This window comes from Scylla paramamosain, chromosome 33, assembly GCF_035594125.1.
Source record: "Scylla paramamosain isolate STU-SP2022 chromosome 33, ASM3559412v1, whole genome shotgun sequence".
NCBI lineage: Eukaryota > Metazoa > Arthropoda > Malacostraca > Decapoda > Portunidae > Scylla > Scylla paramamosain.
In genome coordinates, this window is record NC_087183.1 from 11,472,368 (window position 1) to 11,500,298 (window position 27,931).

Below are 27,931 nucleotides of genomic sequence, written 5' to 3' on the forward strand. Positions count from 1 at the left end.
CAGAAACATGCCAAGACCTCTCTTCATAGGTGAGGGTTATAACTGTTGTAGTCAGCATCCTGTTTTATTTTGTAGTGCTGTTGTGTGCAGGGTGTTAGAAGTGCAATTAAAGATAAATGGAGGAAGACAGATTGCATAAGTGTTTTGAAAGGGACAGCATAAATAAAATTTAATACATGTGTCCAGAAGTGAAACAAATAGGATGATAATAGAAATGGACAAAGGGTGTTGCAGTATATTGCCAGTTAAAGGATCTCAATATTTACATATCATTGTTCTTCATAAGAATGAACTTGTCGTTATTTAAGCTGTAGGGAGAAATCATACTGGCCACTGGAGTGTGCTTAAATACATGTGCATTTTGTTGAAGGATCAGCCCCAACTCCAGAGGGTATCATGGTGACCTGCAAGAGCACAGACAAGCTAGAGGTGACCCAGGTGCAGGCCTGCTTTCCAGAGGATATGGAACTGAATTCTACTTGGGGAACTCTGCCATCCTACTCTCTAAAGTTGTGAGTATTTTATGGATTTAGTCTCTGGGTTTTAGAGTAGTGCATGAGCCTGAGAGGATAAGCAACATTGGGGATCTCCCATGCCATTCTGCATTAGTCTTCAATGTGAGCTTGATGATTGTGTTTGGGTAATATTTTCATATCTATTTTGACCATGTTTTCAGTTGCCCAAGGGGATATTTGACCAGGCCACTTGGTAGAGGAAGGGGAGGACTATTCACTGCCAACAAAAATGAGAATCATCTCCCTTTTGCCACTCATGTTATGGTTACCAGTGTACACTAATGTTACATCCTTTCTTTGTGGAGTACAACTCTTACATTTCTGTCTTGTTTGATTTATTTGTCATCAGTCCAAATTCCTTTCTTTCAGGGATGACAAGGATACTGCTTCCATTGCCAGCAGCAGCAGTATAGGTAGCCCTGAGCTAGTACCCTCCAACAAGAGAGTTCACTTCAAACACAACTCAAGGACTTCCAGTAAAGTTTCCAAATCAGAAATGTGATTGTGTCATGCTGCAAGACAGACTCTTTCATAACAAACATAATTTTCTTCCTTTTCTGTAGTATTAACTTAAGTAAGTTTGAATATTGGAATGAGACAAACAGATCTGTAGTCATTATTATTATGTTTGGTGCCTGTTTCTTTGTGGGAGACCATGTAGGGGTGTCCATCACAAAAATCTTCCCAAGTTGCCTATGGCACTCAGTACCTTATAAAACTATGAGAAGGTTTGGGTTTATGGAAAAAAATTGAAAGACATTAGTTAAAAGTGAAAGACCAATGCAAACCAGAAACACATATATGAAGTTACACAGGGAACTCTACTTCAGATATATTTACATTATGGATCAGTCAGTTTATTCTTGTTTGCCAGGTCAGGAGATCAAATCCCTGCATCTGTGTGTTTCTTACTTGTCAGGGATTGTTCCGGGGAGTTTTTTTTTTTTTTTTTCTGTAATCAAGTTTTTACACAATTGATTTCATCTATACACTTGGTGTCTGTTTACATACATTCACAGTCACTCCATCACACAACTTACCTATGCTTCTTAGCCTCTAGGGAAGAGAGAACTACACACACACCCTCTCTCTCTCTCTCTCTCTCTCTCTCTCTCTCTCTCTCTCTCTCTCTCTCTCTCTCTCTCTCTCTCTCTCTCTCTCTCTCTCTCTCTCTCTCTCTCTCTCTCTCTCTCTCTCTCTCTCTCGATTGTAGATTAATTATGGTTGCTATGCTCAGAGTTTTAATATATTTGAACAAAACACTTGAAGGTCTTTAATAATGTTTGGCATAATTGCTGCTTATGATTTCCAGACTAATTTGCATATTGTTTACTTGAATATTTTTTATTTATTTTATTTTATTTTTATTTTTTTTCTCTCCATCTGTGGACTTCATGTGAATGTACCCATATTTGGCTTCTTCCTCTACTATACATACTATATTGTACATACCGGAAGCATCATGAAGGAAGATGTTATAGCACAAAGGCTTCCATACCTCCTTATTAGAACACTCCTCTCTTGTAAGCTAATTCATATCAATTGTATCAAGCCATCTGGTTATGGTGACTCCTTCCTTTACTGTCCGAGGATGAACCTCATATACAGTGCACATGTCTATTTGGTAAGGAAAATTGACAGCTTGCATTGATTATAAATTTTGTAAAGCTATATACATGTACTAGGCTGATTCATATTTCTCTTATTTTATGAGGAGTGGGAACAGTTGCTTAAGAAAAAAAAAAAAAAAAAACAGCATAATTCTTATCTTCTCTGTGTCTATCCCTGGAAGCATATAGTCATGCATTGTACAAAAGTAAAAGCAATGCTTTTTTTTCCTCTGATGGCCATTTCCAGGTGTAACTAATATTTTTTTTCTTTTATGTAGGTTTTCATTATATTAAACAGAAAATCACGCCTTTATTTGCATATTGTACAGATTGTTTCTATGATATTTGTAGTGGTGATCTTTCTCTGTTTCGTACAGTTCATGCTAGGAAAGGTTAAGGTTCTATGTTGATAATGTGATGATGTTACGCGCGTTGTAATGTACAGGTGAATTCGCGTATTTTTACGTAAGATTTCTTACTGGACTGCATGTATATAAAACTAATTTCATTATATTACGCATATGTCGTATCCATTATTATGTAAAATCTGTAAGTAAGCAATATATCAAAATAATATTACACGGTCTTTTCTTGATAAGAGATGCCTGAATACTTATTTAATTGATAAAACACACACACACACACACACACACACATATATATATATATATATATATATATATATATATATATATATATATATATATATATATATATATATATATATATATATATATATATATATATATATATATATATATATATATATATATATATATATATATATATATATATATATATATATATATATATATATATATATATATATATATATATATATATATATATATATATATATATATATATAAGAATGCAAAGAGCACACTGTACTCTGGTTAGCATGAACGATACCATACATCTATGACCCGCTGAAGTGATGGCGCACCTCAGAAAACTAAGCAGTGGCGGTCTACAGCTGACACGTGGGGGATGAGGCGAGGGACTGACGTATTTGTTTACATCCGTCAGCTGATCGAACTCGTGACCGTCAGAGGTTGCGAGTCACTTACAAGCAACTTTACACATTTATATTTGTTACATCTATTGCTTTGATTTGCGTATTACGTAAGATGTAAAGTTATGATGAAGTGATGATAATTACAGTTCGATCTCTGAGGCGCGGATACTGAAGTGTATTTACATCTTTGGCGTGTGTTGTGGGCGTTCCCTCCACTCTTTTTATACTCTTTTATTTAATTCTGTAAATTGGAGCGGAAGATGGAGGATAAACTACAGCAAAATAAGTTGTTGGAGGAAATGGCAAAAGACTACGCGCCCTACTTTAAAGTAGACACAACATCAGAGGTAAATATGCGGTACCCTTTCGGTTAGCTACAGCCCACTTTCTAACCTGCTTTAAATGATAGTACAAATAAGTTATTGCTAAAATTACAAAGAATTACTTAAAGTGGCTTTCAGGGTTGGATGAGCAGTGATGAATTTATATTCCAGAAAGCCCAGCTGGACCGCGAACTGGAGGCAATGTTGATCCGTCTGGAGGAGTATGGAAGTTTACTGGAACGAGTGAGATGACTAAGCTAGAGATACTATAAGTTGCATGTTTAGTTTCTCTCTCTTAAGCGTGACACTGAAAAGAATAATCATCATTGCTGAGAAAGGCTGGTCTCTTGTTCACCTAACCTTATTTACTTATTTATTTAGTTTATTTATTGAATTCCAGTGTTTTCTGGTATTTACAGCCTTTTATTTTTTAAGGTCATCCTCAGAACCTCATCCTTAAGTAAACAGCATAGCATTTGCACCTTCCAGCTTTAGATATTTAAAACACCTCACAGGCACTTATCTTCTCATATAGCCAAACAAACCTACCTACCTACCCAGCTTGTTTGCAATGCACTCGGTGGGTTTTCTCAGTATATCTTAAGTTCAGCATCTTATATCAGAAGTGCATTTCTACCTCACTATTTTCTTTTTAGTAGTATCCAGCCCATTAACATTATTATCTATAAATTACTGAAATCTCAATTATAAACTACTTATTTCTAAAGTACAAATTTTCTGTAGACCTATTTACATATGCAAAGAATTCTCTCATAACTTTATTACATAATGAGAGCAGTTTTATTGAAGTTCATTTACTAATTTTTGCAATAACATTATTAAGTTCACACCATATACACGTGAATAATTTGTCTGTTTTAGACCCGCAGTGAGAGTCGGCACACACTGGATGTCCTGGTTCCTCAAATCTATTCTCACTACCAGGTAAGGAATGCAGTGTTGGAATAGCAAAAATACTTTGGGGGAGAAAATATCCAAATTAATCCATTGAGAAGAACTGGAATTGTTAAGAAGCCACTATTAGTTTTTATTTATTTATTATTATTATCCTACAAATTTGAGATATCATTAAAGAAAGAGATAGAACAGATAAAGACAATGGTAGAGAAACATGATGAAAGTAACAAAATGGAAAGGAGAGAAAAAATACTGCTGATCCTTGCTTGATAGAAATATGAAGTTCTTAATCTATCATCTTCTTTTGTAGCTGTTTCATAATACACAAAGAATAGAAATAGTTAAAAAAAAAATCCTAATTAATCCTGTTGATGTATTTTATAAGAGATGATAATCAAGGGGAAAAGTAGAAAAAAAGGAAATGAAAGAAAAAATTATATATATATATATATATATATATATATATATATATATATATATATATATATATATATATATATATATATATATATATATATATACATTTTTTCTTTTATTTCAGAAAATGAAAGAAAAATTATATATATATATATATATATATATATATATATATATATATATATATATATATATATATATATATATATATATATATATATATATATATATATATATATGACTTTGCTTTCAGTCACTGCAGAGAACATTCCAGACCATTGACCAGCTGGAGGTACTGGTGGGAAGAGTGAAGGAAGACTTGACCAAGATGGAGAAGGCAGTGAGTAAAGCAGAAAGTCAGCTTGGGTCAACTCAAGGCTTCACCACAGTCATGAAGCCTTTCTTTTTTGTGAGTAAAGAGAATCTGTTCATGTTGCTGTACCAATATCCTTGAATGTACATTTTGAAACTTATACTGCTGCTGCTGCTGCTCCTCCTCCTCCTCCTCCTCCTCCTCCTCCTCCTCCTCCTCCTCCTCCTCCTCCTCCTCCTCCTCCTCCTCCTCCTCTTACTACTACTACTACTACTACTACTACTACTACTACTACTACATAAAAGAAAACATTGTAAACCTACTGGTGGATTTTGAGTCAAGATGTTGAAAAGAAAATTATCCACACATTGTTCATTCTTTTCTGTATAATGTAGGATGGCTGCATATTGTATTTGCATTCTCACATCTTTTATTCACTCATTTCAGATGTCTCACCAGGTTCAGGAGAGGCCATCATCATCACAGCTTACTTTTGAGCCTCCAGATATTTTTAAAACAGAAGATTATTTTGTGGAAGACTCAGAAACTCCTATCTCTGTATCTTCAAGACCATAATTAATTTGTGTGTGTGTGTGTGTGTGTGTGTGTGTGTGTGTGTGTGTATATACCTGTGATGAAAGCATAGTATGACATATTGCCATAGATGTTATTTATGAATGTAAGAAATTAGAACAAAAAACTATAACTCACTATTTTCTTGTTATATATTTAACATCTGGTGAGGACAGCCTTATGTATTTATGAAGCTAAAAGATGTATAATTCACAAATTTACCTGAAATAAAACTTAGCAAAGATCGACATTAATTCACACTAACTTGCCATATACCCCACAAGTCTGCAGTCCAGGAATGGTGTATTTCAGTCTCTTTCCATGTCTAAGCATTACTGGAGCTCAATTCCTATACATTATAGGCCGAAATGGGAATACATACCTCTAGGTCAAACAATTTGAATATTGACTGATAATTATGAGCAATTTTAATAATAGTCATGGAAATTTTATAAGATGTGATGCTAGATTTAGACAGCAGAGTATCAAAGACATGAACCATATTTTGGTGTAATTATGCTCTTAATAAGCATATATATATATATATATATATATATATATATATATATATATATATATATATATATATATATATATATATATATATATATATATATATATACGAGGTGTGTCATTAAAGTTCCAGGACGGGTGTCCTAAAAGATGAATTTCAAACCCAAGCCACAAACCACCATATTTCCCCTTCAAAGTAATCCTTCTGGAGTATACAACTGCGCTCCCAACCCTCTACAGTCACTAATCTTTTTCTTACGTGCTTTTAAAATCATGTCCTCTGTTGCAGGTCGTTTAACAATGAGCGCTGAACAGCGAACAAACTTGAAGTTTTTGGTGCAGTTGGGGAAAACGCCGTCAGAAGCACTGGGTATGCTGCAAAAAGTGTACGGGGATGAGACAATGTCACGCTCACGTGTTTTTGAGTGGTGCAAGAGGTTCAAAGAGGGCCGGGAGGACGTGGAAGATGACCCCAGGAGTGGAAGACCCTCAACGAGCAGGAATGAGGCCAATGTTGAGCGTGTCAAGCAGATGGTGCGTGACGATCGTCGGTTGACTGTTCGAAAGATCGCAGATGAGCTTGGCATGAACCACAACAGCGTGTGGAAGATTATCACTGAAGATCTGGGCATGCGGAAAGTCTGTGCGAAGATGGTGCCGAGACTCCTGAACGATGACCAGAAGGGACGACGCATGCAGGTGTGTCAGGACATCCTCGAGCGTCTGGAAACTGAACCAGACTTGCTCAGGAGAGTCATCACCGGCGATGAGTCCTGGGTATTTGAGTACGACCCGGAGACCAAACGCCAGAGCCTTCAATGGAAGAGTCCGGCGTCGCCACGGCCGAAGAAAGCAAGGCAGTCCAGGTCCAGCTTCAAGGTCATGTTGATCGCTTTCTTCGATGTGAGGGGCATCGTCCACTGCGAGTTCTTGCCACAGGGCCAGACAGTCAACCAACATGTGTACAAAGAAGTACTGCGGCGTCTGCTTCGTGCAGTGCGCGAGAAGAGGCGGGAGTTGTGGCAGGGCAACTCGTGGCTGCTTCACCACGACAATGCGCCTGCTCACAATGCCCTGAGCATCAGAGAGTTCTTGGCCAAGAAGAACATCGCCGTGCTGGAGCAACCGCCCTACTCACCTGACCTCGCTCCGTGCGACTTCTTCCTCTTCCCCAAGCTCAAGGAGGTCATGAAGGGGACCCATTTTGATGATGCGGACGACATCAAAAAGGCCGTGACGACGGAGCTGAGGAGCATCCCGCAAGAATCCTTCCAGCAGTGCATGCAAGCCTGGCAGAGAAGGATGGACAAGTGCATGCGGTGCCAGGGGGATTACTTCGAAGGAGATAACCTATAGTTTGTAGCCTGGATGTGAAATAAAACTTGTGTGGCACCAGTCCTGGAACTTTAATGACACACCTCGTATATATATATATATAATATATATATATATATATATATATATATATATATATATATATATATATATATATATATATATATATATATATATATATATATATATATATATATATATATATATATATATATATATATATATAGAGAGAGAGAGAGAGAGAGAGAGAGAGAGAGAGAGAGAGAGAGAGAGAGAGAGAGAGAGAGAGAGGTGTGTGTGTGTGCGTGTAATGAAAAAAAACAACAATGCCCTTAACAAACAAAACACTTCCTCCAATGAAGAGAGTGCCGAGGGTGCTGACGACGTGCCGGATGTATATATAGAACAAGACCAGTAATCTCCTACATAGTAAGTAAACAACTTAACGAAGTGCCCTGTAGTTTTTTTCCAATTATTAATGATATGTATTTAGAAAAGTGTTTTGTTTGTTAAGGGCATTGTTGTTTTTTTTTCATTACACACACACACACACACACACACACACACACACACCTCTCTCTCTCTCTCTCTCTCTCTCTCTCTCTCTCTCTTTATATATATATATATATATATATATATATATATATATATATATATATATATATATATATATATATATATATATATATATATATATATATATATATATATATATATAACCTAAATTCTGCTGTATTTGGAAAGTGGCAGTTTTGCATAATATTTGGAATAATTACATATGTACGATAATTTTACCAGAAGTACAATAATTTCAACCTGTGTAGTACGCTAATATGGCCAAAACAATCTGGCAACGCTGAGTCTGCTGCCTGACAAATTAACCAGTCAATGTGTCGCGTCTATGGGTGGTGTTAGTACGCGTCTGTTTCAACTCCCAGCCTGACAGAATTTTTTTTTTCTTTTTTTTTTTTTTTTTTGTGTGTGTGTGTGTGTAACCACGCCTACACAGTGGCTGCCAAGGCTTACCCATGAGTTAAACCTTCTTTAGTTGGTAATGAGGAAGGCGTGGGCTCTAGCAGTGGACACCCGAAGGCAGCAGTGGGTGAAAACAAGCAAAATAAAGAAAAGTTTGGCTGTGAGAAGGTGCCAGACAGCCAGCCATAGTGACGAGGAGGCAGGAAGGTAGCACCACCACAGGGAAGGTAAGGTCAGGAAGTGTTAGAATAAATTTAGGTAACTTAACGTAACTTTTTAATGAATAACTGAACAATCCACGGTTTTAACTCATTTTAACGCATCTCACCTAACCTCCAGCACAATATAACCCCGTGTCAGCCTCGTCTCGTTGCTAAAAACCGTAAAATTTAACTTAATGAAAATGTAAACAATCTGGGTCGTCTCTATTTATCAGCCATTATTTTCTTATCTGTGAGTGTTTTAAACCATTACTGTCGCAAAGCGGAGCCACATGACCAAGCTTTAATATCCGCTCGTTAGATATATCTGCCATTAATTAATTTAAGTTTGGCGAGGGTTTAAATGAGTGAGAAGGGTTGGTGGCCCCCCCACTGGCCCCCCACCGCCATCTTGGATAAGGCTCCCCAGCCCCCTCCGGTTCCAATATTTTTTTTTTATTTCCTAAGTATTTTATTTCGGCTTGTAGCTAAGATTTTAGGGTTTGTAAAAATATTTCGTTGTTTTTTAAGTTATTTGAGCGCGTGTGTTGCGTGAAAAGTGGTGATTTTGGCGTTGTTTTTGTGTAAATAAGAGGGCCGTTTTCGGTGTATTTTTTTACGGTCCCAAAACTAAATTTTTTATTTCAGCCTGTACTAGGTTATTATTGGTTTTAAAAAATAATTCGTGTTTTTTTAAATGTGTTACCGTCCCGCTCAGTGAAATGCGTGCACCGTACACTTGTTTTTATTCGTGTTCAACTTCTAATAATATTGAATTTTTTTTCGGTAGATTTTTTATTTGTGCTTTTAGCTCACTTTAAATGGTTTTAGAAAATAGTTCAGATTTTTTAAAGTGTTTTCCGTTATGTTTAAGCCAGAATGGGTGGAGATTTGAACGATTTTAAATGGGGTGAAGGTTCCAACAGTTTCCAGATACTTCTTTTTAAATATCTTTAATACTACTGCGTTTTGAAATGTGTCGTTATTTGTGGCATTAGTTAAAATGTGTGGCAAGTCTGAATTTATAAAGCATTCCTGTCTAGCTGCGTTTTTTAGAGGGGTCATTTTCAAAATGAAGTACGTACGTACGTAAATAACTGTCGCTGTGACGTCATCAACCCCCCAGCCGTGACGTCACAAGCCCCCCCAACCGTGACGTTATCAGAGTGGTACCTCCCCTAACTCCCTTCCAGTCCCTCCCAGTAAATATTCAGTGTTTTTTTCAAGGTATTTCAAGGTGTGTGTGTGTGTGTGTGTGTGTGTATGTGTGTGTGTGTGTGTTGCCTTATTTTTCGTTGTACAGATGGTGATGCAGTGTGTGTTGCTTTGTCTTTCGTTGTACAGATTGTTATGCAGTGTGTGTGTGTGTGTGTGTGTGTTGCCTTATCTTTCGTTGTACAGATGGTGATGCAGTGTGTGTGTGTGTGTGTGTGTGTGTTGCCTTATCTTTCGTTTTACAGATGCTTATGCAGTGTGTGTGTGTGTGTGTATGTGTGTGTGTGTGTGTTGCCTTGTTTTTCTCTTTTAATCGGTTTTCCCCTGAACTATTATAAACGCAATAGTCCTCCCTAAAACCTACTAGTTCTCTGCGGTAAAGAGGGAGAGGCGGGCCAGAAGCGACTGTCCCACGTAAACAGATGTCAGTCGAGGAAGAAAACTACTGAAGAGGTTCATGGTAAATATTGCAACACTCTATTGACTTAACCTAAATTCTGCCATTGGTAGGCAGGAAGAAGAGTAGAAGCTTGTACGGGGAGGGTAGACTTATAACATGAAGGCACGGAACTTCAAGAATTAGGAGCTTGGTGATAAAATAATTAAGGGAAGGAAAATGTTGTGGATGACAGTCAAGGAAAACGCAGGTAAGTAAGTGAACGGATGTGTGCATTGCCTTATCCTGTTCTTGTATGCGTGTTAGGTAACTTATCCCTCACTGAAGGCATGGAGGGTTGGTGGAAAGTCGGGACAGGCAAATATTGATGTCCTCAGGTAAATGTAAGTGTGCTTGTTTAAGTAACCGGTGTTAAGATGCTTGTTAAATAATTAAGTAACTTGTTTTACCTTTAATATGATGTAGGGAAGAATGGCTTTCAATAATAATGAAATAACATAAGCGTTTTTGTTTGATTGCGTGGTTAGGTAAGGTTTTTATTTATTTATTTATTTATTTTTTATGTGGGAGGGACACTGGCCAAGGGTAACAAAAATCCAATATAAAAAAAAAAAAAAGCCCACTGAGATGCCAGTCCCAGAAAAGGGTCCAAAGCAATTGTAAAAAATTGAAGCATAATTATCTTGAAACCTCCCTCTTGAAGGAATTCAAATCATGGGAAGGTGGAAATATGGAAGCAGGCAGGAAGTTCCAGAGTCTACCAATGAAAGGGATGAATGATTGAGAATATTGGTTAACTCTTGCATTAGAGAGATGGACAGAATAGGGGTGACAGAAAGAAGAAAGTCATGTGCAGCGAGGCTGTGGGAGGAGGGGAGGCATGCAGTTAGCAAGATCAGAAGAGCAGTTAGCATGAAAACAGTGGTAGAAGACAGCTAGAGATGCAACATAGTGGCAGTGAGAGAGAGGCTGAAGACAGTCAGTTAGAGGAGAGGAGTTGATGAAATGAAAAGCTTTTGATTCCACCCTGTCTAGAAGAGCGGTATGAGTGGAGACATCTCAGAATGCCTAACTTCATAGAAGCTGTTTTAGCTAGAGATAAGATGTAAAGTTTCCAGTTCAGATTATGTGTAAAGGACAGACTGAGGATGTTCAGCATAGAAGAGGGGGACAGTTGAGTGTCATTAAAGAAGAGGGATAGTTGTCTGGAAGGTTGTGCCGAGTTGATAGATGGAGGAATTGAATTTTTGAGGCACTGAACAGTACCAAGTTTGCTCTGCCCAATTAGAAATTTTAGAAAGATCAGAAGTCAGGTATTCTGTGGCTTCACTGCGTGAAATATTTACTTCTTGAAGTGTTGGACGTCTATGAAAAGATGTGGAAAAGTGCAGGGTGGTATCATCAGTGAATCACTTTGAAGTGATAGATGTCTAAGAATCTTCCTGTTGAGTCTAGGATCAAAAACTTTAGATAGGCAGGAAATTAAAGCAATAGGATGGTAGTTTGAGGGATTAGAACGGTCACCCTTTTTAGGAACAGGGTAAATGTAGGCAAACTTTCAGCAAGAAGGAAAGATAGGTGTTGACAGACAGAACTGAAAGAGTTTGACTAGACAAGGTGCAAGCACAGAGCCACAGTTTCGGAGAACAATAGGAGGGACTCCATCAGGTCCATAAGCCTTCTGAGGATTTAGGCCAGCGAGAGCATTGAAAACATCATTGCAAAGAATTTTAATAGATAGCATGAAGTAGTCAGAGAGTGGAGGAGAGGGAGGAACAAGCCCTGAATCGTCCAAGGTAGAGTTTTTAGCAAAGGTTTGAGTGAAGACTTCAGGTTTAGAGATAGATGTGATAGCAGTGATGCCATCTGGTTGAAATAAAGAAGGGAAAGAAGAAGAAGCAAAGTTATTGGAGATATTTTTGGCTAGATGCTAGAAGTCACGAGGGGAGTTAGATCTTGAAAGATTTTGACACTTTCTATTAATGAAGGAGTTTTTGGCTAGTTGGAGAACAGATTTGGCATGGTTCCGGGCAGAAATATAAAGTGTATGAGATTCTGGTGATGGAAAGCTGAAGTACCTTTTGTGGGCCACCTCTCTATCATGTATAGCATGAGAACAAGCTGTGTTAGACCAAGGTTTGGAAGGTTTAGGTGGAGAAAAAGAGTGAGGAATGTACACTTCCATGACAGACACTATCACCTCTGTTATGCGCTCGGCACACAAATACAAGTCTCTGACACGGAAGCAGTAGTCATTCCAAGGAAAATCAGCAAAATACCTTCTCAGGTACCCCCAACTAGCAGAGGCATAACGCCAGAGGCACCTTCGCCTAGGGGGATCCCGAGGAGAGATTGGAGTGATAGCAAATTTTTGGAAGAACAAGTAGATTAGAAGTGTAGAAATTTTGAACATTGAACTTGTATGTTTTCAGCTGTGGTCCTGGTCAGTCAGCAGCAGTTTGGCTAGTATTAATATTATCTTCTTTCTGTGTATTTCCTGGATTTCCTCAATTTTCTTGTTACTTATGCTTATAAGTCTAACATTTACTGATCTACTTTTAACTTTATACCATTAAGTATGAAATGACCCTCATAGTTATGCTTGTGTTAGAATGACCCTGGAGAAACAAGGAATAAGTACATAGGTATAAATTTGTTTGGAGTATTTCTGGATAACCATTGTGAATCACAGTCCCCCAGATGCTTTGGTATGTTTTGCATGACATTTACTACATTTTTTAACTTCCTTGGTGTTACAGTCAGTCAACTGCCCAGTACCTCAAGGTACCACGTTGCCTGTGATTGAGATGTCAGGTGAATCGGCTTTGGAAGAAGATGATTGGGTGGGTACTGGCATTTGCTTGGAGTTTTGGAGATGCTGAAAATTTTCATTACTGGTCATAATATGAGCCACTGTTGTTTGGTGCTTCACTTTAAATTGTATATTTTAAAGATATAATAAAAATTAAGATTACACTATGAAAAAGTACTGGGTTACTGGTAATGCTTCTGTGTGTCGTCCTGAATCTCTCCTCTGTGTCCATCATTTCAGTATGGACTCATCCACATTTATTTCTAAAACAGGATCTTCTTTTTTTTTTCTTTTTTTATTGGGAATTACATTCTGTTCCATTTTGCTGCACAGATTTTAACCCTTTCACTGTGATACAAAACAATTAACATCATCTAAAGTAATGCATGAAATCTCTATAAGCATCAACAAGAAATAAGGGTATTAAAGAGAATAGCTTTTGCAATTTCTACCCAGTTTAGAGATTGGAGGTGGCTGCAGAACAAGTAAAGATATCTCAGAGTGATTAATAATTAAGGAAAGGTGTACCAAATAGCAGTCAAAGGGTTAAATCCTTTTTTTTTTTGTCTTGTGGGTTTCTGTTGTGTTTTTTCACACAAGTCTAGTACAACTCAACATCTCTCACCATATCTAAACACTATTGCACCTGTTATATCTTAAAAATGTATCTTATAAAAGAAAAGTTGCACTTTATGAAACAAGATGTGGGAGAAGAACCAGTCTCCTATCCACTTTGATAAAAATGTTTCACAGTGTTGCTGTTTAGCACATGCTGCTGGTTTGGCACTGTTGCTACTCAGTATTTTTATATTTGAACTTACTTTATGTATAAGTTCATTTATATGCATTGCACCTCTTTCCAAGACCGAACAGAAGAAAATTATTTCAGTTGATGTGCTTAAGGTTTTTTTTTTTGTGTTGACAGGAGAAACATGGTGGTGTTAGCAGTGGAGAGCAGAGAGAGGGAAGCAAGCCAGGGACTGGAGGAAGCCTGGACAAACTCACGAGGGAAGAGTTGGTTACCAAATGCCGGCAACTCTTGACACTGGCACAAAAGGCCAAGGCTGCCAAAGATGGTAATACAATATGTAATGTGGTTGCTTTATGTTTTTATATGAAGAAAAATTAGGAACTCTTAGGCCTAGAATGGTATGTGATTGGATGTGATGCTAAGTAGCATTTGTGAGCTTGAGTAGAAGGTAGAAAAAGGAGAGAAAGTGATGGATGTGTTTGAGTACTTCTATAAATTCTTGCCGCCTGTTACTCTTCCTATAATTAATTTATTTTATTTCATAGGAAAAGAACATCTGTGTAATTGGAATTTAGCAAGTCAAATGATTGGGTGTAAATATGAACCAGTCATGTGTAATTACTGGATATTCATGGTACATTTGTACCATGAACAGTTATTTAATCTTTTATCAGTTTGTTATTTGTATCTTTTTATGATTCATTTGTTAATAGTTAACGTGTTGTTGACAGAATGTGTGGCTGAGCTGAGACATGTGAAGCCAGCAGCCGAACGGTGTGAGGTGGCGGAGGGACGAGTGCAGCAGGCAGAGTCGCAGGCTGAGGCATTGCAGGAAATGGTGGCCAACCTTACAGAGGGCAAAGTGGCTCTTACTACCAAGGTAGGTATACTCCTTCAGGCAGAGATTATGAGTAGTTTTCATTTTTACTCAGTCACCAATGATGAAATGACTCGGCTGTAAGATTACTGCACTAGGTTTCAATAGAAAGGATCCACTTGTCATGTATCTAACAACTCAACATTATAGATGATCAGCTTTTATCTAAAGTTTGAAAATTTCCCAAACAGATTGAGAGTTTGCAGCGACAGTTCAAGCTGGCTTCCAGTGAAGTTGATTCCTTGCAAGCAGTAGAGAGTGAATTGTTGAAAGAGAGAAATCAGCTGCAAGCCAAAAATGCTGAACTTAGTGAGGAGCAAAAGAAAAATATTGTCAAAGTGAAGGAACTTGAGACCTCTGTTAGGAAAGCAGAATTGTTGGAAAGAACATGGGCACAAGAAAAGCAGAATCTGGAGGTTAGTAATGAGTTGTAATGAATTGAGATTTTATAGCTAGGTCATATTCAAACTATAGTGTAGCTTTTTGGTGATGCCATTAAATACATTGTGATAGATGGAAAAAAAACAGGTTTTGATACATGCACTGACAATAATAATTATTTCATTTTTTTGTGAACAGGAGAAATTAGAAAACTTTCAAGCACAGATTGGACAAATTGATGTTCTGAAGGCTAAGTGTAAGAAACTTTTGGGTGAAAAAAATTCACTTGAGGAGGAAGTTCAGAAGCAACAGAATCAGGTGGCCAAGTACTCAAAGTTGCAGGGTGAAGTGACTGCTCTAAGGGAAGAGAAGAAGGCAACAGACATTGTGCTACAGAGTACCAAGAAGGAAAAGCAAGACCTAGAAGAAAAGCTGAAAAGCCTCGAGTGTGAAGTGTTACACATCAAGAAAGTGAAGGAAGAAGGAGATGAAAATGCACATGCAAGTGATATGAAGGTTAAGGACTTGGAGGAGAAGATAACATTGCAAGAAAAATCTCTTAAGGAAAGTGAAAAATGCATTTCAGAATTACAGGAAAAGTTGCAGAGGCTAGGGGAAGAAAAAATCCAACTAGAGAACAATATGAACCAGAGAGAAAAGGAGGAAGAAGAAGAAATTGAAAGTCTGAGACAAGAGCTAAGCACTGAGAAAGAGAACAGCCAAAAACTGATGCAACAAATTAAGGGATTAGAAGTACAGGAAGATACAAGAGCAAGTTATTCCTTGGAAATGGAAGATCTGCAGGAAAGTCTTAAGAAAATGAAGGATCAGTTGGATGAGAAAGATTCAGAACTGGTTATGTTGAGAGAAGAGAAGTCATGTATTATAAAGGACGTTAAAGATATCAAAGCAAGAGAGGAATTGTTACAACAGCAAAAAAGAGAGATAGAAAATAAGCTTGAATTGTCAGCTAAAAACTTAAATGAAATCAAGGAAGAATTAAACATTACAAAAAATGAGAAGACTAATCTAAATGAAAAATTAAAAGAAACTGAGATTGAGAATATGAGCCTGACTGAAGACATGAAGAAGATCAGAATTGAATGCACTGATCTTCAGCAGTGTAGAGAACTATCTGAAGAATTAACTGCAAAAGTCAGTCAACTTAATATTAATATACAGCAATCTAGTGAAGAAATTTCAAAACTACATGAAGTTAATGAACAGCTTAAACAAACAATATCTCAGTTACAGAAAAACATCAAAACTTTAGAGGAGGAAAATGTAAAATTAAAAGGTGATCTTTCTCAGGCTGTGAGTGAATCTGAAAAGAATATAGATGGTGCCAAAGAGGAACAGCATAAGGCTGACCAATTGGCTGTACACATAAAGAAAATGGAAGCAGAAAATGAGGAATTAAAAATTAAAGTTGAGAAACTGATGACTGAGGCAGATGAGTTGAAACAAACACTGAAGAAGGTGCAAGACTGTGGAGAATGGCTAATCAGGGAATGTCAAGAGACCTATCCTTTGTTGAGCCAGAATGTTTTGCCCATTGATCATGGGGAGGGAAGTGATGTTCCAGATCAGATGGAAAGTGTAAAAAAGCTTATAGAATCTGTTAAGAAAGCAAAAGAGGCTTCACAGTATACAGATAATGTCAAAAACTTAAAACAAGTGTTGAATCAGCTTCATCATCACAGCACTAGTTTGCTTAGAGTAAGAGATGCATCCACCTGTGAAGCCACATCTGCAAGCATCAAGGAATTAATGGGCTGCCTTCTGAGCCTGCACAAAACCATGACATTGGTCTGGGATGTGGAGGAGAATAATCAGCTGGAAGAAGACTGTACTCAGGCTGCCTCTGCCTTCAGCAAACTATGTGTACAGTTAGGGATGGACACTGAGAAACTGGAGCAGTTGACTACAGCATTGGAGAAATTGAAGGAAGAGCTAGAGCACAAGGAGGCCAAGGCACGGGAGGAACACCAAGCTCTAAGTACAAAATATGAAGAAATGATACAAGAAAAACTGAAACAGGTGGAACATCTACATGAAACTATTGCAGAGTATGAGAAAGATAAGAATGAATTAGTTAGCTCATTGCATGAGGAGCAAGCAAAGTCTGTTAAACACAAGGAAAAAATATCTAATTTGGAGGCAGAGTTGCAGGCTTTGAAAATTAAGGAGATTGAGCTGATAAGGCAGATAGATGAAAATAAAGAAAAAGGGAAAGCTGTCAGTGATATAAGTCAAAAGCTAAGTTCTCTTGAGGTGGAGAAACAAACTCTGAAGTGTAAATGGGATGAGTGTGTTGCAGAAAATGTTAACCTAAAACAATCATTGACTAAACGGGAGGAGGATTTGCAGTGTTTATGTCAAGAAAAACAAAATCTTGAATCTACCATAAGCAATCAAGTAAAGGAAATAGAGGATTTTAGAGCAACTGTGAAAGACTTGAATGAACAGAGCATTAGGAGTCAGGAAAATATGAGCTCAGAAAAAACAGACTTGGAAAAACAAATTTTTAGAATCTCAGAGGAAAGACTTGCGCTAGAAAGAGAATTTGATGCTTTAGCCACAAATAAGAAACTAGCAGAAGAAAACCTAGTGAAAGAGAGGAAAATATTGGAAGAAAGGATAGAAATACTAAATCAAGAACAAGAGAGTACAATAAAAGCTTCAGAAAGCTTGAGAGATGAAAATAATAGTCTGCAAGGAAAAGTAGAAGAGCTTGGAACACAAGTGGAAAATTTGCAAAAAGAAGTTAGCCATTTGCAAGAAGAAATGCAGAAGACTGAGGAGAAAATTCAGGTAAGATTTGTGTCATAAAAATAATGTAAAATTTGTGTGATATTTCTATTTTGTTACAAAACTGAAAAAAATTGTACATGAGTTATGGATGATTGTAATGATTGACACAGGCTATGAGCTGTGAAAAGGATTCTTGCGAAAAGGCGCTGAAGGAAGCAGAGAATCAGAAGCAGCAGCTGGATACCTCCTTGAAGGCCTCAGTCCATCGGTGTGAAGAGCTCCTGGAGGAACTGAACCAGATGAACAAGGCTCTGAGGGAACGAGGGGAAAGGATATCCCGGCTAGAGGCTGCTCACCAGGAGAAGAGTGGAGAGCTGGAGACCACTGCTGCTCTCTTGAAGGAACTACAGAGCAAGGTGAGGGAAAAATGGAGCTGTGTGTGTTTGTTTGTGTTGGGTGAGATCTGTCACAGGCATTTCTTTAGCTATATGAAGAGCACCTATTTGGGAAGCATAAAGACAGGATGTTAATGTAATTCCTTGTGTAAGACTTCATGCACTGGCTTTGTGTTGTTTGGAAATGAATTTTGCACATATGAAACTCAAAGATTTACATTTTACAGTATTAACTGATGGAAGTATTTTCTCATTTTCAGTTGTGTACATTCAGTTATATGCTATATATTTTTATTTATCAGATGATGAGCAGTGAAGCTGAGCTTGCAAGTAAACAGGAGCAACTTGAAACTATCACTGAACAGTTGCAGTCAGTTGGCCCAGGTACTGCTCCCCCACAGGCTCCAGACACCAGTGCTCAGCAGATCACCAAACTGGAGGAAAAAATCAGGGAGCTGGAATTGGAGAGGAATAATTTGAAGAAGGTACCAAAAATGAAATTTACATGAGAAATTTTCTTTTAGATATGTTGAATCTTCCATCTTTTTGCTTGAAATTTGGAGAAAGATGCCCTGAACTTGATATATTCTGATTTGTGATTTGTGATTCTGATTTGTATAAGCATAATATGCATTACCTACTGGTAAGGCAAAAATATGGTTGACATGCTTCCCTGGCAGGCTGTGCGGCTCCTGGAGAATGAGGGATCAGGAGGGCGTGAAGGAGGAAGTGGAGGACAGGATGCACAGAGTGAGGTCCTGAGTACCAGCACCATCAGCCGGGCAGATGACTCCCAGCGTATGAAGGAGCTTGAGGACACCTTTGAGGAACGATACATGAGGGTGAGAGCACCAGCTATCTCACCTCTCACTTTCCTTTTTTGAGTTAGCTTTGGGAGATGCCTTTTTTCTGAGAAACCAAAGTTATTGTATTTTCATTTTATTATACTTATCCTCCTTTGAAATTCTTGATAAACCATGAAATTGTGCTTGGTCACATTCATGATACACTTTCTCAGCCTTTTCTTGAAGTACATGTTATAAATCTAGTTTCACATCATTCTGAAATCTTTCTGTACTGGTAATTGACAAAAATATTAACATAGTTTCTATCTTAATTTCTCAGCTGAAGAGTGTAGCCATCAAACTCAAGAAGCGTGTGGCTGAGTTGACGTCACAGCTAAATGCCTCTGAGGAAGCTCGCAACAAGGCAACTGCTGAAAGGCAAGAGGGTGGCACTAAGGAGAGCATGAAGGTTGCCTCCAAGACCATACAGGTAAAATTAATGAGTCAAAAATGAAGTTCTCTTATCACTTGTAGAGTAATTGCTGTAAATCTGTCTGACTGAAAGTTTAAAATTTAACAATATAAATGAATGAATGGTTTGTTAGTTTAATACATTGATAAGTATATTTATTTTTCTTTAGATAATTGATCTTCGTACTTTCATGGGAATGACATTTTTAGTGACTGACAGAAATGCTAGAACTGAAGGCTGGAGAGAAGATGAGACAGTTGGTGGTGGTTATAATGATGACTCAATTTGCAGGCATTGCAAGGTGAGATTGACAGACTGCAAGATGAGATTGACAGTAAGAAAAAAGAGATGAAAGAACAAGGGAAACAGCTGTGTGCTGCAGCTGAACAATTATCAAATGTCCGATCTGAACTGGCAGCACGACAGGAGGAGAATGTTGTTCTAACAAGAACTGTTAAGGTATTTTGATGTCCATCATGAGAGAAGCTCTTGCATGCAGAATTTCAAGAGTTTGCTTGTGTGTATATGTATACCAAGAGGAAAGTATGTCATTATGAAAGATTAGTTACTGTAAACCACACTGCATTATCAGATGAAGATCTGTGAAAGCAGTTAATATAGTAAAATGAGATGCATGAATCCCTGATAAATCAATAACTTTATATTGCAGAACCTTGAAGAAACCATCTCAAGCCAAGAGGATGCAGCCACCAGCCTGCAGGGACAGGTTGCTGCACTAGAAAAACGATTGGTGGCAGAGGTAGAAAAGCAGCAAGTAGTTGAAGAACGGAGAAAGAAAATGGAAGAAAGGATGGAAGAGGAAAAGCAAAGAGCATCCCAGTTTGTGAAACAGCTGGAGGAGGCCAAGCAGGTATGAAGGGGGTGATGAGAGTGAATTAGTTAATGTGTGGGAAGGGGAAGGAGACACAGGTGTTCAGGGGAAGAGGTTCATTGGTCTGTAAGATTAGATAATGAGATGTGCTGCTGAATATTAGAGTCAAACCTGATGACCTGTTTATCATGTTATGTTTATTACAAAGAAAATATAGTGCCTTCTCATACTGATTGATGAGGGGACTCCCTACTTAGAAAGCTTAAAATTTTCTATAACTGAAAGGTTGAATTCTTTTAATTTAATTTTCTTTCATTACCCAGGAGGTCAAAACAAAAGCTCTGTTGGATCTGGAGATGCGAGACTACGAGCTGACAGTGGAGGAGCTGAATGGTCAGTTGGCAGAGAAAAATTCACGCATCACAAGCTTGGAATCTGAAGTGGAGCGAGAGAGAGAGCGGTGCAGCAGCCTTCAGGAGCAGCTGGCTCACCTCACCACGCAGGAAGCCACAGAGAGGGAGAGAGCAGAGAAAATGAAGGTGAGTGGAGGAAAAAAATGCACTGAGTTTATTTCATTAGGTTGTAGTTCATAAATATTATATTTTGGTGGTTCTTTGATGTATTAGATAATGTTTGGAATGCAGGTTAATGTCATACACAATTATTGATTTTTGCAATGATTTTCATGATATTACGATCACCTGACAACATGGCTTGGCAGTTAGAAATTTCAAAGTATATTTTAGTTTTGTGAAGAATTTTTATACTGGTGGTAGTAATCAGAATGAAGGCTCATGATACAATGAAGTATTTATTTATGATTTCTGACCGATTGGCCTTGAGTGGAATGATAAATACATTATTGTTTATCATTCTAAGAAACTGCTATTGGACCAAAAGACGGAGTTACTTGAGCTGCGTCAGATTCAGGAGAAGGAAAGTTCTGCCCGTCAGTTGGACCGCTCATCCATGGAACGGCTGACTCAGGTGTGGCCCTCTGATTAAGTTTTATTTCTTATATTACTTAATATATTTTTTTGCATTATCAGAGCAGTTAAATTGCAGTGGTACAGGAAAAAAAGCTTTGACACTTTTAACTCATCACCATCAGTTCAGGAGAGCAGTGATGGAGTGACAATGATAGGGATATGACTGTCACAGAGTGGGGTGTCTTCACCTCATGTCCAGTAAACAATAAGTCATACTTACAGTGGTTTTGGCAATGTCAGCAGGTGCTTGTGCTGCAGGTCCAGTCTCTGGGTTGTATTTTGTAACCCTAATGCTGCTACATTCTACTTTGTAATTTTCAGGAGGTGGAGAAACAAAAACTGATGGTAGCAGAAATTAGTAGTGAAAAAACTAAATATGAAGACTTATTGAGGCACACAAAGTCAACTATGGAAAGACAGGTAAGTGGCTTTAGCCACACAAATCAATTATTTCTCCAGTTATAAGTTGTCATTAGTGTTGTCTCTGGACATTAAAAGCATCGCCTTATTACAGGTAGAAGTGCTGGAAGAACAAGTGTCCCACCACAAGGAAGAGGCTCAACAACTGATGGCTGAGAGAAATTCTTTACACAATGAATTTGAAAGTAATGGCATCTGTGCAGTTTATTATTTGTAATTTTCTTATATCAAATATTTGTATATATTTCTTGATTTAAATCTGTCTCTTAAATTCTGCTTTATTTTAATATAATTGTAGATTGGTTTTTCTTTGTGGTGCTTCTATCTAGGTTATAAAGTGAGAGCTGCGAGTGTGCTGCGGCAAAAGAAGCGTCCATCAGAGGTCAGCGTGGAGGACCTGCAGTCAGAGAAAGACCAGCTTCAGTCTGAGTGTGCTGCTGCTCAGCTCAAACTGCAGCAGCTACAGTGAGTCACTATTAAGAGATGAACAGATTGACAAGTATTTAGAGATTGTTTAATGTTGTACAACTTTTTACATGTGTAATTTTGATAAATTGCATGATTTACAAAATTTAAGAGACAGGAGATAAGCATAATTAATAATTTACAGAGAACAGAAGTTATGAGGGTGATGGTAAAGAATGTAAATACAAGAAATCTGAAAAGACTTACCTAGGTGGTGTGAAGCTGTAAAAAACTAAATGAAATTATGAGAAAATTAAGTTGACTAATTTTCTTTGTAAATATTGTAAGAAATAAGATGCCAATAATGTATTTCCTCTTTGGAAATTTTCAGATCTGACTTTTCTGCTATTAAGGCTGAGAACAGCTTCCTGCAGTCTGAAAAAGAGGGAATGTCCAGACAGTTAGTTTCACTATCAGAGGACTTGACCAGGAAGGAGAAATTTTACCAACAGAAAATGTCAAATCTTGAAAGTAAGATGGAAGCTGAGATTAAGGAATACCAGTCAGTCATATCCAACCTGTCTGCCCAGAATGAAACACAGAATTTGAACTTTAAGGTTTGTAGATGTCCTAATTACTAGGAAATGGAAGCATATGATTTTCTTAGTTTATATTAATATTTATGAAAGTTTTACTATGCATGCATATCAGCAACAGAGTTTGCTTCTGGTATTTATTGATAACATTCATGTCATTGTCTTAGAAAGCTTTTATATAGTTATTTTTTCTTTACTTTTGACACTTTGTGCTCTGACACTGCATTTCATTTCCCACAGAAACAGTTTGAAAGTCTGAGGCAGACTCATAGTCGTGAGGTAGAGGAACTCAGTGCCAAGCTGGAGGAGGCTGAGGAGAAACTGTGGAACCAGAAGAACTCTGTTAGTGGGTCAGCACCAGTGGTTACTGCCAGTCTAACCCCTGGAGCCCCACCTGCCCTTCCACAGTCTCTTCGGCCTGAGGTGGAGCATGTAGCTGGTGCAGCACCCAGTGGTCTGACCCACCGCCGCCAACCCAGCCATGGATATGAGGAGTCCAGGATTGATGTCTCCAACATGGTCAGAGAGGAAGGGGAGGTTTGTCTCAGCTTGCTTGAGCCATGTGGTGAAGCTGTTAGAGAGTGACAACAGAAATATTCTAAGTTCTTAGGAAAATTGGGAATATATGGCAGTAATTCATGAATGCTGAGAATCCTTGCTAAGAATTGTGGCATTATTTGAAAAATGTATTATATTGTGTACATCAGCTCTCAACCCAACCAGCTCAACCAGCTCAACTAGCCATTGAGCACTTATTGCCAATATAACCAAGGTGCAAATCTGGGGTTGTAAAGTTTGGGGTTGCTGTGGCAAATATAGACTCTGTATGTTTCCAACTATCATTCACTGTGGTGGTCAGCTGCTGCCCTCCTGAACCCCATCATAACCATCCCAGTAGGGATATATGGTGTCTGGTTCTTTATTGATTAATTAATTGATTGATTGATACTTGTTACAAAGTCAGAATGAGGAATTTGTCCTTGGAGGGAGTTCTATGAAACATTCACAGTATTGTCATTATTGGCATCATTTGATTGTCTGATGAGATGTGGGGTTTAGAAAAAATGCAATTAGAAGCTGCATTATGTGTGTGTGTCAGGTCAAATATAGAGATCCTCATGTATCAGCTCATCAGTCATGCAGATTCTCAACTCACAGCAACGTCGTGATATAATTTAATCCAAGAGAAAAAACTTTCATGGTGTATTCTTCAAGACACTTCATTTATTTTGGCATAGTGTTCAGTTCATAATAGAAAAACTTTTATGGGGAGCACCACATTATTATAAGATGAAGGCAGGGTAGTCAGAAAAGAGGAAAAAAGGTTGGAAGAGATGACTTACAAAATATGAAGCATACATCAAGCTTGTCATGGGAGGCTTGTGTGGTGAGGAAATGTGCACGGCTTAACTTAAATATGTAATGGTTGCATGTATTATTTTTAAGATTTTCTTTGATTTCATTAACAGTGAGTTCCTTTCATGACTATTCTGTAGGGTTCTGAGTGGGTAGAGCCAGTGCAGAGATCTCCAGGTAAAGGTGGGAACTATAGCCCTCCACCTTTAGAGCAGCTGATTAGTTCCCCATTACCTCCTGCCCCATCACTCCCCCAAGATGACCAGCTGAGCATCACCAGTGCTGCCACAGATGCAGCTAATAGGGAGCTGACCAGGCTAGAAGCTAAGGTAATAAGTGAAGAAGCAAAGGTAGATAACAGTAAGGGTGTGGTGGAGAGAAAAAAAATATATGATGTCATCTTGAGGATAGCCTAAAATAGTATATCTCTAGGTTGAATTTTGGGAAGACATAATAAAAAATTACTTCTTTAATTTACCTCTGAGATGATATATGACATAAAAATTTCTGTCCTGTATTTGACATTTATCATAATCTGTTGTGAAAAAAATGAGTATATTTCAGGTAAATGCTGCAGAGATGAGGATCACACAGCTGACCTCTTTGCTGCATGAGTCTGAGGCAGAGAATGCTAAGCTCTCCCAGCTATCTGATGCCCTTAAGGAAGAGATCAGAAGGTCTGCCAGAAATGAGGACAGAGAAAAACACATGGAAAACATGGAATATATGAAGAATGTTATCCTCAAGGTAATCAGTTAATCTGTTACATCTTGTTTCCTGTCAATACACAATTTTTTTTTTATAAGTATATCAGTATTTAGTGTTGTTCTTATGTTTCCATAAAAGTAAATAAATAAATTAATAAATAAATAAAGATCTGAAATGTAATGAGTGTTTGCTCTTATGCAGTTTTTGCTGCTGGGGAATGGAGAGGAGAGAAAACACCTAATCCCTGTGTTGAAGACAGTCCTGCAGCTTTCCCCTCAGGAGACCTCTCAACTGGAACACATTGCCACAGGTAAGACTTGGAGTTTTGATCTGTAGGAATGCTGACATTTGATATTGGATAGATCTTTAAGCTTGTTACTGAACTAGAATTTGGTTATCCACATGTGTGCCAGAATAATTTTCAACATTTTACTTCAAACGTAATGAAAAGCAGCTAGTACTTCTACCAGTACAATAATGAACATTAATGAATACATCACTAACAAACTTCATCTACCTATCCATTACTAAGTCTATACATATATTATTTTTATAACTTTTATTTTTCTTTATTTATTTAATTAATTATTTATTTATTTTATTATTTATTTATTTATTTATTTATTTTATTTTATTTATTTATTTTTTTGCAAAATATGAAGAAACACATGTTTTTCATGTTATTGTTCTTCACATTGAATTTGTCATAGAATGTTGCTGTAATTGCTATATACTGGTATTCAAACACTTGTTTAGTGATGTGCACTTAACAGCTGCAGATTTCATTTATACATGATGGGCTACTCACCCAGGTACTAGTTACAAATGCAGGAGCTTTGGTTTATGTATCATGGCAGTATTGCACAAAATTCTCATGAGGATCTCTGTCATCAATAGGTGAGGAAGGTGATGGTGCAGGGAGAGGAGGATGGGGAAATTACCTTCACCTGTGGTCAAGCCGATAGTTCCTGTTGTCCAATCTTCCTGGGCAGAGAAGCAGAGATTGACGAAGTGTGATATTTGGTGATAATACAGTGATTGGGCAGCACTTGGATCCCCAGTAGTTGGAGCTGTGGTGCCTCTGGAAGTTGAAAATGCCCATACGAGTATGTAGGTACATCAACCTACCTTCCTTCATACCTGTTCTGTCCAAGGTGTGAGGTGATGGTACATTACATTTGATATACAGGTAGCACCTTTACACTCAGATTCACAGGTGTTTGTATCTCCAACTCTCTGATAACTAGTAGTGTACTTGTGGCCTCCCTGTTGACAAACAGTGTCCAGTCATGCTCATTGTCAGAAGAGAAACATTCCTGTTGCCTGCAAGTTTGTGGGTAATTCCATTTTTTTTGTGATGACCTTGAGTTTCTGAGTATTATAATAGATGAGAGGAGACTACAAGATTAAAGTAGTAGTAATAGTTCAGTAGAAATCTTGTGTTATCCCATCATCCATTCATGCAGAAACACATTGGTCTTTACAGACTTAGTTTGATATTTTTCTGCTTCACCTAGCAGCAAAATGAATTTTTCTTATAGAAGAGGAGACACTGCCAACCTTTCCACTCTCCAGGTAGTGATGGGATCCTTAGGTGTGGTGCTTGTTTGCTTCTTGAGATGCAGTGATTCTCTTAGTCAAGGGTTAAGAAATGGCTGTCAAATAAGAAATATTTCCTGCCTTGTAAATTTTGAATAGGCAAGTTTGTGTTCAGGACATTTACATATATCTTAGCTGCCTTCCTTTATTTGGTTAACTATCTGGATGCTATTACTCTTGTAAAAAGGGATATAGATCCTATCTTCACATCCACTTTTACAGAAATATTTGATATTCACAAGATTTTCCATTTACAGTTGCATCTATTTGATTATTAATGTTTAAGTGACATTGAAAGGCAATCCATCCCTGTATAGAATGTAAAACTTTGAGGCCAAAGAGAGAGAGAGAGAGAGAGAGAGAGGCTGTAGATAACTGTACAAAATATTTGTCGGGGAAAAAATGTACATTTTATTGCAGTGTTTGCAGCAATTTTATATAATATATTTATTAATCAACTTATTTGCGTGAGTTTCTTTGGTCAGATTAATGGATTGCCTCTAGTAAACTGCTGCTGAATAGCGAGAAACGACTGAATAAATAAATAAATAGTAATTATATATATATATATATATATATATATATATATATATATATATATATATATATATATATATATATATATATATATATATATATATATATATATATGTATCGAATGTACGTCGTGTGCGAACCCGCATGTAATTGCCAAGCAGCAAGCAGTTTGCTTTCAAGAAAGAGATAGGACCAACACCTTATGCTTAAACACACACACACACACACACACATTGTTCGTCTTCTTAATGATGATAGCTTTCCTAGCGTGCTCAAAGATCGCCAAAGTGAGCAGTTACTGTCTACGAGCAAAATCTCGACCTTAGCATAGGGCAGGCTATAAAATGTAGTGTCTGAGCCCTCATCGCGAGGGTTAAAGCCAGTGATCATGAAACGAGCACGTGACAGTAGTACACACACACACACACACACACACACACGAAAAGTATTGGTGTGAGACAGTGATGTTTATATATCTGTATGACGCATCCTGTAGTTATGGTTATGTAACGTGTAAGAAAGTCGGGTTGTATTATGTAAATGCGCTTATCTGGAAAATTACCTTGCACAATAAAGTTGATACAATATAATGGTGTTTTAGTGTGAGAAAGTTTGTCCCTTTGTTTGGGCAGAGATAATGCAACAGTTAGGTACAATCAAATAACTTTTGGCACTGTTACAAGCTACGCAGACAGCGAATAGTATTAATTTTTAAGTAATCAGCCTCACGGAAATGTATACAAGTAAAAAATAATGAGTAAGTAATCGATAGGAAGTAGCTAGGTAGCATACGTAAGCATCTGCATGGCACGTTAGGCTATAAGTTAGGGCCCACTGCCCAAGGACAAAATAGTAGTAATGACTACTGCGGTGTGCGTTGCTGCTATTTGCTTGGCAAAGATCGTGATTACTGTAAAAGCAAGTGTGAATAGTCATGAAG

General features: G+C 37.6%; 3 protein-coding genes across 7 annotated transcripts in view; all 3 read left to right on the forward strand.

The window, feature by feature from the left end:
* LOC135089457 (citron Rho-interacting kinase-like) overlaps nucleotides 1-1,706 on the forward strand; it is a 17,582-nt gene extending 15,876 nt beyond the window's left edge. Inside the window, exons 37-39 of the mRNA XM_063985036.1 lie at nucleotides 1-29; nucleotides 371-512; nucleotides 885-1,706. The exon at nucleotides 1-29 is cut by the window's left edge and continues 136 nt beyond it. Coding sequence (XP_063841106.1) covers nucleotides 1-29; nucleotides 371-512; nucleotides 885-1,017 — 304 coding nt within the window. The 3' untranslated portion in view covers nucleotides 1,018-1,706. The remainder of the gene's footprint in view (nucleotides 30-370; nucleotides 513-884) is intronic.
* Nucleotides 1,707-3,077: 1,371 nt separating this feature from the next.
* Nucleotides 3,078-5,933, forward strand: LOC135089696 (biogenesis of lysosome-related organelles complex 1 subunit 4-like). 2 transcript variants are annotated; one of them, XM_063985619.1, is made up of 5 exons: nucleotides 3,083-3,490; nucleotides 3,638-3,709; nucleotides 4,349-4,411; nucleotides 5,055-5,210; nucleotides 5,562-5,933. In XM_063985619.1, exons 1-5 carry the CDS (start codon nucleotides 3,404-3,406, stop codon nucleotides 5,688-5,690), a joined length of 507 nt encoding a protein of 168 aa, XP_063841689.1. In that variant the 5' UTR covers nucleotides 3,083-3,403; the 3' UTR covers nucleotides 5,691-5,933. The 2 variants fall into 2 exon arrangements, with proteins under 2 accessions (XP_063841691.1, XP_063841689.1); XM_063985621.1 differs by lacking the exon at nucleotides 3,638-3,709 and having other exon boundaries at nucleotides 3,078-3,490.
* A 2,545-nt stretch (nucleotides 5,934-8,478) lies between these two features.
* On the forward strand, nucleotides 8,479-27,581 carry LOC135089697 (GRIP and coiled-coil domain-containing protein 2-like). Of its 4 annotated transcripts, none has more exons than XM_063985624.1 (23): nucleotides 8,479-8,737; nucleotides 13,082-13,165; nucleotides 14,060-14,210; nucleotides 14,617-14,765; nucleotides 14,954-15,178; nucleotides 15,342-17,957; nucleotides 18,068-18,313; nucleotides 18,595-18,777; nucleotides 18,973-19,134; nucleotides 19,418-19,567; nucleotides 19,841-20,008; nucleotides 20,220-20,420; nucleotides 20,705-20,920; nucleotides 21,261-21,368; nucleotides 21,692-21,790; nucleotides 21,885-21,975; nucleotides 22,120-22,255; nucleotides 22,587-22,812; nucleotides 23,032-23,328; nucleotides 24,288-24,476; nucleotides 24,712-24,894; nucleotides 25,057-25,165; nucleotides 25,753-27,581. In XM_063985624.1, exons 2-23 carry the CDS (start codon nucleotides 13,130-13,132, stop codon nucleotides 25,818-25,820), a joined length of 6,009 nt encoding a protein of 2,002 aa, XP_063841694.1. In that variant the 5' UTR covers nucleotides 8,479-8,737; nucleotides 13,082-13,129; the 3' UTR covers nucleotides 25,821-27,581. The 4 variants fall into 4 exon arrangements, with proteins under 4 accessions (XP_063841694.1, XP_063841693.1, XP_063841695.1 ...); XM_063985623.1 differs by lacking the exon at nucleotides 8,479-8,737 and adding an exon at nucleotides 10,235-10,385 and having other exon boundaries at nucleotides 23,032-23,310; XM_063985622.1 differs by lacking the exon at nucleotides 8,479-8,737 and adding an exon at nucleotides 10,238-10,385.
* The last annotated feature ends 350 nt before the right edge of the window (nucleotides 27,582-27,931 follow it).

Bases quoted from the DNA above. Each gene is read 5' to 3' on its own strand.
- LOC135089696 (XM_063985619.1), top strand. From the start codon at position 3,404: ATGGAGGATAAACTACAGCAAAATAAGTTGTTGGAGGAAATGGCAAAA. The intron at 3,491-3,637 runs GTAAATATGCGG...TTTATATTCCAG, and splicing joins AAGTAGACACAACATCAGAG to AAAGCCCAGCTGGACCGCGA. The intron at 3,710-4,348 runs GTGAGATGACTA...TGTCTGTTTTAG, and splicing joins ATGGAAGTTTACTGGAACGA to ACCCGCAGTGAGAGTCGGCA.
- LOC135089697 (XM_063985622.1), top strand. The intron at 20,009-20,219 runs GTATTTTGATGT...TTTATATTGCAG, and splicing joins TTCTAACAAGAACTGTTAAG to AACCTTGAAGAAACCATCTC. The intron at 22,813-23,031 runs GTTTGTAGATGT...CATTTCCCACAG, and splicing joins CACAGAATTTGAACTTTAAG to AAACAGTTTGAAAGTCTGAG.